The sequence below is a fragment of the Falco rusticolus genome, chromosome 7 (genome assembly GCF_015220075.1).
Source record: "Falco rusticolus isolate bFalRus1 chromosome 7, bFalRus1.pri, whole genome shotgun sequence".
In the NCBI taxonomy this organism is placed as follows: Eukaryota; Metazoa; Chordata; class Aves; order Falconiformes; family Falconidae; genus Falco; species Falco rusticolus.
Window position 1 is genome coordinate 35045689 of NC_051193.1, and position 9907 is coordinate 35055595.

The window sequence follows — 9907 nt, forward strand, 5'->3', positions numbered from 1 at the left end:
CCGCCACCTCCTTCCAATGTGGTTAAAATTAGAGAAAAAGCTTAAAACTTACCACATGGGAAGCGGGGTGGCTGAAAAACAGCTGGCCCCATTCTGCCCTGCCTGTGTGGTTGGCTCAGGTTTTGCCAGAGGGTTTTGAATGGGCCCTTGGGAGGGTGTAAAGAGCAAATCTTTGTGAGGGGTTAATCCTCTCATGACAGCAGCTCTTCTTCAAAGTATCTCTGGGTTCCTGAAATGGAAGAGGGTTTTGGAAGCACTGACAAGAGGCACTGTTCAGTTTAAGCCCCTCCATCAGGGCAGGTTTCTTAGCTCTCAGTTTGCAAATCCAGTTGCAGGCAGTATGTTCCCACCTCTGCTCACAGACTGGCAAATTCACCTTTCCTTGGGAAGGTTTTTCCATCCAGATCATTTCCCTGCTCTGGTTTAGACTCATGCTGCTACAAAATCCATGTGCAAAAAGGTTTCTGTCCTCAACCCAAGCCACAGTCAGTACCTGCAGTGGTTAATAGGACAGGACTAGTCTAAAGGGCTAAAAAACAGCCCTGCTGGGGCAAGGCAAGAGGTTTTACCAAACCAAAGGATTTTTTCCTCATTCTGCAATGTTATGCTGCAGCACAGTAGGGGCTCTGGCGGTCAGAAGTTGAGATACATGCACAGAGGATAGCGCCATTCAGCTATTAAATACCACGGGCCTGATGCATCTTCTGGGTCATTCCATTGTTGGATGGGAGGATGTATATGGATAAGTCTCGTCCAGAAAGACGTATTCCCCACACTGGTCCAGGACCTCGTCTCCGAGCCTCACTGGGGAGAGCTGGGCTGACACCATGTGGCCATGGCCTTGTTATGGCACGGGTTTTGTTTTTAAAAAGTCTTGACTTTTCAGTGATTTAGGTGAAACACAAAATCTATCTCACATCCATAAAATCTTTCAATCAGGAAAAGGCACTGCGGAGGGGAGTTAAGCTAAACTGCCACCTGCCATTTTTCACACAGTGGAAATGTGTCCACACTCCCAGTTTGTGGGTTGTTTGGGGTTTTTTTCTGCACAGAAGTGAGACATGATGTTCGTTTTTTGTAGCATGAATAGGACCTTCCCAGTCCTCTCAACCCTTCAAAATGAAGGAAACAGAGAAGGAATAGGAGGGAAAAGCTCACATCCAGTTTGTAGCTCTCCCTTGTAATAAAAGGTTAATAGTCACAGTGATTCACCCATGCAGCCCCCAGCCCTGTTTCTGCTGGACAAGCATCGCCCCCAGATTTTGGGTGTGCCTGAGCCCAGGGAGGTTGGTGTGTGTCATCTGGTCACTCTGGGCCTGAAGAAGTAAAAACTAAGTAATGTTGATTGTTTCCATGGCAACAGTGATTCATTCTGAGGGTAGAGTAACACGGGGAAGAAACATGGAAAATGAAAATCATGTCTCAGAAGCACATTGTAGATTTATCTTGTTCAGCAAGGCTTCCTGCTCCATGCTGCATGCACGCCTTGACCTCAGCTATTTATAAAACAGCCTCTTAAGATGATCTCAGAGTTGGTTGGGTTTTTTCATTGGAAAGGAAGAAAAACCCTCACTCATGCCCTCTGCCAGCCTTGGAGGCTGATCAAGGTCTTGCCCAAAGGGAGTGACGGAGCCTCCAAAAGCAATCCCCCAGAGATGAAAATTATCAAAGTGAGGGATGCTTTCGTTACTAAAGCTGCTCCCACCTGCAATTCCTCAGGAGAAAGGAACCTGTGTATAGTCCTTTCATCTGAGCCATCCCTCCACAGCTACCCATGGGCCCATCCGGAGCTGTGTCCAGCTCGGGGTTGGAGAGCAGCCCTCCAAAGGCACCGGGCAGCTTCCCAGAGGACCTCCGGAGGCCAAACCCCAGTGAAAACACCGGGAAAAGTATGCAGAGCAGCCAGCAAGGACAGCCTCCGAGCTGCCTGGCGTGTTGCTTCTGAAAACCATCACACAGACCCTCACTGACCTCACGTGGTCTGAGCATCAGTTTTACCTTTCCCCCAGAAGCAAATGCAGCAGTCAGTCAAAATAAACACCAGTTATCTCTACAGGGAAGGCAGCCAGCTGAAAAAAAAAAGGCCTGCCAAGCCCAGCAGACACACACCCCCTCCCCACACCACGCTGAGGAGCGGGACTCCCACCACCCACGGAAGGGAGGAATCCTGCCTGCACTGAGGGGCACTGCCTGTTCCCCTGCCACCCGCCTGGCTCCTGGGAGGGATGCCAGTGCAGGGAGCCGGAGGGATTTTCCTTCAGGCGTCAAAACGCTGTCAGCCGGGGCAAATCCCTCTGCCTGCGCGCTCCCCAGGTGGAGCGAGGCAGCCGGGCCTGGCGCCCGGTTGCTCTCGCTGCCCTCACCCTTCACCCCGCCGAGCCCATCGGGGCAGCCGCCACGGTGAAACGGCCGTTCAGGCAGAGGAGCAGCGGGAGGGGCGGCGGGCTCAGCGGGGCTGCCCGGGCCGCGCACAACCACACCCGCCATCTTGTCCCGCCTCCGCCGGCACGGCGCTACGCGCGCGCAGGGGCAGGGCCTCTCCCAGGGAGGGGGCGTGGCCGCACCCCCGCCGCCCAATCCGTGCGCGAGGGGGGGCTGTTCCCGAAGGTCGGAAGGCCGCGAAGCGGGGGCGGGGCCGGCGGTCGGTGATTGGCCGCGCGCTGGCGTGCGTGCGTGCCGGGCCACGCTCCCTTGCCACGTCCGTGCGGCGCCTGCGGTGGAGCCGGTGCGGGCGGCATTCGGCGCCGCGGCCTCGTGCACGGGTGAGTGCGAGCGGGACGGGGGCTGCGGAGGTGGCCCGGCTCCTCGGCGTCCCCCTCAGGAGTTGGGTGAGGGGCGGGCTAGCGGGGATGCCTCCGAGGGACTGGGAGGGACGTGCGCCTCCCCCCACGAGGGGCTGCGTGAAGGATGGGCCTGCGGGGCCCCTGCTGAGGGGGTGAGGGGACCCCCCTCCGCCCCCCCCCTAAGGAGAGGCTGGGTGTGAGGTCAGGGACGCTCTGCTCCCCGAGCGGCTGGGTGTGAGGTGAGGGACACCCACCCCACCCCCCCCGCCATCCCCCCGAGCGGCTGGGTGTGAGGTGAGAGGACAGCACCCCGGGGGTGAGCTAAGGGGACCCTCGAAGGGCTGTGTGTGGGTTCCCACACCTGAGGGGCTGCTGCAGCTGAGAGCTGTGGGGCCCTCCCTCGGGGCCCTGTGGAAACCCCCTCGGGGCGGGGACAGCTTCAGGTGGGGACCCCGCCGGGGGCAGTGCGGGGCTGGCTCTGTCGCCCCATTCCCCTACGGCTGGGGAGCCGGGTGAGGTCTGACCGAGCAGCCCCCGGGGAGGGTCTTCCTCAGGCAGGCAGCAGATTCCGGGAGGAGCAGGCATACCGTGCTCCTTCACCGCCGACTTCCCGGAGCGGGGGAGGGTGTCCCGTGCGCGCAGGCACGGCCCCGTCCCGATGCTGACACGGGTGGGGAGCCCGGGATGCTCCGGCGGGGAGCCTTGGGGTGTGCACCAGGGCCAGCACCCGGGCTTGGAGTAAGCTCAGCAGGCCAGGAGGGGGAACCGGCTACCTATCGAAATAGGCCGGAGCTACCCTTCCTGGCCATGCCTTCATCCCTTTTTCTTTAACTGACCAGTGCATTTCTGTGGAGTAAGTCATATTCCGAACTCTAGAAAATGTGTGAAGCTTCGAACTTCATCCTGCTCCAGCTGTGCTGGCTGTAGTTTGGAAAATAACTGTTTAGTTTGTCACTAACTGCTTGGAGAGCATCAAAAAACTTTTATTTCCTTCAACAGGGCTTTTCTAGTATTGTGTGTGCTCGGTATTCTGTAATTCTAAGGTGAAATTAAATTTATTTTATTCTGTACAGGACACTATTTGAATGTTATGAATGCTCATGAATTCTAGGAAGGCTTTGTAATGGGACAGGGTAACAGCAATATGACAATAATTGAGATCTAGGAACAGAGATACCAGATGTATTGCTGGAACCAGGGAGACATCAGTTTTGCTTAGCAGTGACATAATTAATATGCTCGTGATGGGCTTGCAGTCCTCTGCACATATCAGTGTGACCTGATCGCTAAAGCTCCAGACTGGGGCTCAGAAGAAACGGATTTTCACTTCTGACTCTGTTGTCTGTGGAAATGTTTTTCTTTGCACTTTTCCCACTGTTTTATTTTACAAATTCTCATCCCATATGAATTTTCATTGTTGTTTAATTGCTCTGACAGCAAATTCTTTTAGTTTTATATGCAAGATTGAGATAAGAATGGGGGTTTAAAGGCCAGTGGATAACAGCAGGTGGCATAACAAAAATTTTGTGGGCTTTTTTTGATTTTTTTTTAATAGTTTCGAAGCTATTATGCTGCAGTTATGCTGAGATGCTTCATAGCTAACATCCTCTGTACTTTCTCAGGACAGCTTAACAGGGCTGCAAGATGCCTTATTTTGAAAAGCATCCCGAATACATTTTTCTTGTTGATGTTCATTTGGCCTGTCCAATAGTGTGATTACCATATCTTTTCTGGTACAGCTAAACTTCTAAATAATACACAATTCCCAGCATCTCTTTAATCATTAACTGTCATCTTGGCAGTTCTGTTTTACCTGTTAATGGACAATGAGGTGCTGCACTATACAGCTGAGATGGTATTAGATTTTGTAAATACGTAGAGCAAATGTGACCTCATGAGAAACACAGCACGAGCTTTAAGCATGTGTGCAGGCTGTTGTATCATCTGTGTTTTCATCTGTGTGATGTAGTGCCTCTTGGCTGAGCCACCCAATATTTATGTGATGGGACCAGTTGAAAAAAGTGTACTATTCTGCCAGTTTTAAATGAAACATCAATGCAAATGATCTCCTCTGTGCTCAGTAAACAGTATGTAGGGAGGTTTCTAGAGAATGTGAGATGCTTTCCTTTTCTGAGGGCTATAGGGGTTAAGTATCCTGGTGAATGCCTTATCTGCTTGGTTTTTTCCAAGAGAAAAAAAACTTCCTTGATGAACCCAAGTGCCATAAGTGCTCCGTGTTGACTTTTAGATAACATGGGGGTGACCTTTGTTTAACCCCACAGCTTAGTCTGGAGAAGGTTGAGGAGCTTCAATTGCAGATAAAGTGAACAGCAGCGCATTCACCTGTCCCAGGAACGTCATGTGGCACGGCATAACCAGGGGACAGCATATTTAGAGATTAAAACAAGAGCAAACCAAAATGTTCCTTACACATGTGCTTTCTGTTCCAGAACACTTGTTGCAGCCATGATGCCTGTTGCAACAGTGATGCCTGATGACACACCGATGTTTGACCCAAATATTCTGCATGAACTTGACTGGAGTGAGAACACAGTGACGTTTTCTCCTGCTATTTCTCCTTTAGATCCAGGAGATGGCCTAGTTTTAAGACCGCTTTGCACAGCTGATTTAAATCGAGGTAGAATCAATCCTGTTTAATGATTGCCACAAGTGAAAGCTGGGTGCTGAACTAGATAATATGTATTTCTGTGTGATCTCTCAACAGATTAGGATTGCTGATTTTATCTGATTTGGGTTATTTTTATCAGTAAGGAATTTGAGTGCTTGGCACCATGGATTGGTGCTGTGTTTGGGGGACCCTCGAAACTGGTTTTACTGTTATGTCATATCTTCCAAGTGATCCACAGCTTCCTATTCACCACACCTTTAGAGAGGGAGTACAGTTGTTCATACTGTTCCCTTTTACATAAAAATAATGTGAACCAGCATATTATTCTTAGTGCATGAAGACTTCAGTTCTTTAATGTGGACAAAAAGATTGTTCTGAACATACAGTTTAATACCACATCATTTCAGGCTTATACTTTTCTTGCTTGAATGTATGCATCTTCTGTGCTTGAGCTGCAGTTTGCTGCTGAGGCAGTAGCTGATTCTTAAGCATTGCTCAAGGCAGGAGTTTGATTTTAAGATTACAGTCTAGTTCTAGAATATGCAGAGTGTAGGCTTTTATGTACCACTGAGCTGGATGGTGCTGTGGGGATGTTAACTCTCCCAACAGCCCTGTCGGGTTCTTCTGTGCTATTTGGAGCTAATTGTGTCTCTGTCCCTCACTGAGGGTTGTTTGGTGTCTCCCCCCCACACTTCTTTTATAACAGGCTTTTTTAAGGTTCTGGGTCAGCTGACTGAAACTGGAGTTGCAAGCCCAGAGCAGTTTATCAGTGAGTATATCATTATTTGTGGCATTTCCATAGAGGTTGCTGGGAGCCAGAGGACACTGAAACTGACAGCAAATCTACTTGGGTGCAAGGCTCCCAACTGCCTGATGCCAAAGGGGTTTATTAGCTCAGTTCCCCTGAGGCAGCCTTTGGCACTCAGCATTGTCGCAGCTATCCCAAAGGGTTTCTTGGCAGGGACAGGCCTAAATTGTAATACCTGCTTTGGAGACTGAGCTTTAGACACCTGGCAGAAGGGACTACTGGGTGATGGCTTGTTTGGGCTGACTTACTGCAGCACCAGTAGCGAGGCAGAGGCTTGCCTTTGATCGCAGCTCAGTGGTGTCCTGAGGTTGCTTCACTGGTTTGACTGAGACATAAGAAAACTTAAAGGAGATACTGACAACTTTGTCACAATGCCTATCTGCAGAGATGCTGGGGAAAGAGGGCTCTCTTGGCAGCTAAGGAAAAGGAATGTGTTTAATTTCTGCTTTTTGCTGGTTGTGACTCTGGGGCTTTCAGGCGCTGGGGTCTTGGGTGCATCTTCCTTGTGATCCTGAACCCTGCAGTGATCTGCAGTCAGAATCTGTTGCAAGTGTTAGACTTCATAGCAATTTAATCTGAGATTAACAGTGGCTGTTCCACTGTCTGTCTGCTCCCACAGAAACCTTTGAGCACATGAAGAGATCTGGAGATTACTACGTTACTGTTGTAGAAGACACAAATCTTGGGCAGATTGTTGCTACAGCAACACTGGTTATAGAACATAAGTTCACTCACTCCTGTGCAAAGGTATATTCTCTTGCTGCAGCTGTAAAGTGAGGAGAAAGACCCTGTCCCCTGACTCCATGTATGATATTTTTATGGTGTTACTGTGTGATGAAGTACCTTTGACATTTTAAAGGCTCTCCCATCCTTGCGTGCTCAGCTAAATAGTAAAAGGAAGCTTTGGCTTTTCTTAAAAAAGAGCAATTTTATGTCTGTTCCATTCTCCCTCACAGTGAGCTTTTGAACTAGTCAGACTTGGTTCTGACAGAGCAGATGGCTGAGGGTCTCGCTGCTGTGGAGTCCCAGCTAGATGTGTGAAAACGGGGAGCTAGAGACAAATCCCTTGGCAGGGAAAGTCTGTGGTGGGACTGCAGCTCCCACTTGCAAGGGGCATTACAAGCGTGTCAACTGCCAGAGGAGTTGTATCTGATTAGAAAGCAGAAAATCCAAGCGTGAAACGTGAAGCAGTAGGGAGACTAACACAACAGCTTTCTATTCGACTCACAGTTGCCTGTATTTTCACAGAGAGGAAGGATAGAAGATGTAGTAGTAAGCGGGGAGTGCAGAGGAAAGCAGCTTGGTAAACTGTAAGTATTTCACCACCTTTGCCATTCAACAGCAGGCAGGAAGCCCTTACTTACCTGGTCACTTCCTGTCCCCCCACCCTCCTGCGCTGATGGGTGCCAAAACACGCTGGCAAAGATCGCTCACCAGACCTATGGGACCAGGATTTTAGCTCTGCAGGGCGGATCTTCCCCAGCCAGACACATGAGAAGAATTTAGCCAGAAGGGATCACTAGCTGGCAGAGCACAAGCTGAGGTTGTTGTAACAGTGACCTAAAATTGTCTGCAAGACACTGGTGCTTACTTGCTATCGCAAGAAATAAGAACAGTCCTGTGTAGTAAGGGAAAAAAATGCAGAGTGCTGTAGAACTTCAGTATTGTAGGTCTGATAACTTAAGCTAGTTAAATGTTAATTGATGCAGCGTTCAGGGCTGTTTAACTGTTGGTTTTGTCTTTTGCAGATTAACGTCCACCCTTACGCTGCTAAGTAAGAGACTGAACTGTTACAAAATTACACTCGAGTGTCTGCCAAAAAATGTGGATTTCTATAAGAAGTTTGGCTATTCAGTATCTGAAGAAAACTACATGTTTCAACGGTTCTTTAATTAAGAACTTCCAGTTTTTTGTTTTGTTTTTTTTTTTAAAGACTCTTGGTGGAGGAGCTTGTGCTACAAACATTCTCTTCGTGGAAAATTTCTATAGTTTATTGCTACAAATATAATGATCCCTATAAATAATTAACATCAAATGTGTAAATCATTAAAAAAAATTACTGACATTTTAGAAGGGTCCTCTGGGTTAGCAAATAAGCGCTTAGAACTAATTTTTACTACTGTTCAGTCTAAGTGAAGCTTTTTTTTGGTCTGAGTTACAAAGGACTCTTGTTAAAGGCATGGTTTTTAACCAAAGGTATATATTTTTATCTCAGATTTTTTCTTGCATTGTATTTTTCTAAAGATTTGCGCTTCTTTTTCTTGATAGCCAAAGTACAGCTCATGGGATTGTTCTGCCATCCGTACTTTGTGGAAGGATGATGTAGCTTGGGTGGGGATGATGCTTCTCTTATGCAGAATTAGCGATACAGAATGGGCATTTGTTCTGTTCTTTCCATGGAACCTCACTGAAGTGCTGTTGCTGTTATTAGTGTGTCTAAAGTTTTATAGGCACTATTTTCCAAAACTGAATTTGTTACTGTTTGTGCAAGTAGGGGAGAACCCTAATGGTGTATGCTGAAGCTGATGTTCCAAATCTAAAAATGGATGTGTACTTCTCACAGCAGGGGTCCTGCACTTTAGCTGATAACTTAGTTTTCAGGATAATGACTTTTTTTTTTTTTCTGACAAAAAACCCAACAAACAAACTCAAACATGGTTTGCAACAGGGCAAAGATAACTGGGAAATGGGAATGTCTGGCAGAGGGTGCCCTGTCTCTAGTAGGGCTGGGGCTCTGGCTAGTACGTGATGGGAGTGTGGTTTGGGATTGGCAGTAGCCTGTTCAGCTTCACCCAGCGCACCTGGCCAGCAGGCTGTGGTTTTGCTGGTAATGGCTTATGCCTATGCCATAGCGAACCAGCAGGGAAATCCCCCGTCCTGTACTGAGGGATTGCTGCTTCTTTGGAGCATCCCTTTTGCTATAAGGTTGGATAAATAATTGTTAGCACTTTTGCCAGCAATGGCAAGCAAATAACATACAAAGCCCTAGTTTCAACAGTAGTGTTTTGTGCGAAGAGAGTGACAAATCCTACATCTATGAATAGGGCATTATAAATACATGGTTTGTACAGAACAGCCAGTCTTGTTTGTGAACAGTTGGGCCTTACAAAATGTTCGTTCATTGTGGTGTGGAGAGCTACTTTAAGCTGTGGTGGGGGTTCTATTTAATGTTCCTGATGGTACTCCACTCGATATAGTGTTTCTTTGGTGATGTCTGTTTTATTTATTGATTATTTTTAATAATAATAAAAAAAATCTTTAAGCTGAATAAATGAAGACTGCCAAATGTATCTAGTCTAGTTTTCACATTGCTGTGTTGTGCCTAGTGGCAGGTATCTACAGTGTGTACCTGTTGTCTTTCAGAACAGTACTGTCTGGCTACAAATACCTTCATTTTCCTTTCCCTAGACAAAAAAACCCAAACCACTTTTGGAGACTTGGTGTTGATTGTGGGCATCTTTGCCAGCATGACTTCACTGAAACAAGTGTTTTAAAGGACAGTCTTGGCTTGTGCTGGTGGCAGAGCCTTTGCCTGCAGGCATGAATGCCAGCCCAAGTACCTCTTCTCCAGCCAGAGGTGTGCATCTGAACAGCTGGATTGCTTACAGACACGGATGAGAACGCAGGGCCACAGAGAAGGCCAGAGCAGGGCACATGTCCTGGTGCTGGGTAAGAGGTTTCTAACCC

General features: G+C 48.2%; 1 protein-coding gene across 2 annotated transcripts; it reads left to right on the forward strand.

Annotated features, from left to right (window-relative positions):
* The first annotated feature begins 2639 nt into the window (after positions 1–2639).
* Positions 2640–9510, forward strand: GNPNAT1 (glucosamine-phosphate N-acetyltransferase 1). Of its 2 annotated transcripts, none has more exons than XM_037393859.1 (6): positions 2640–2762; positions 5234–5421; positions 6119–6181; positions 6840–6967; positions 7469–7530; positions 7969–9510. In XM_037393859.1, the coding sequence occupies exons 2-6, from the start codon at positions 5250–5252 to the stop codon at positions 8114–8116; spliced, it is 573 nt and encodes a 190-aa protein (XP_037249756.1). In that variant the 5' UTR covers positions 2640–2762; positions 5234–5249; the 3' UTR covers positions 8117–9510. The 2 variants fall into 2 exon arrangements, with proteins under 2 accessions (XP_037249756.1, XP_037249757.1); XM_037393860.1 differs by having other exon boundaries at positions 5234–5325.
* Positions 9511–9907: the final 397 nt, after the last annotated feature.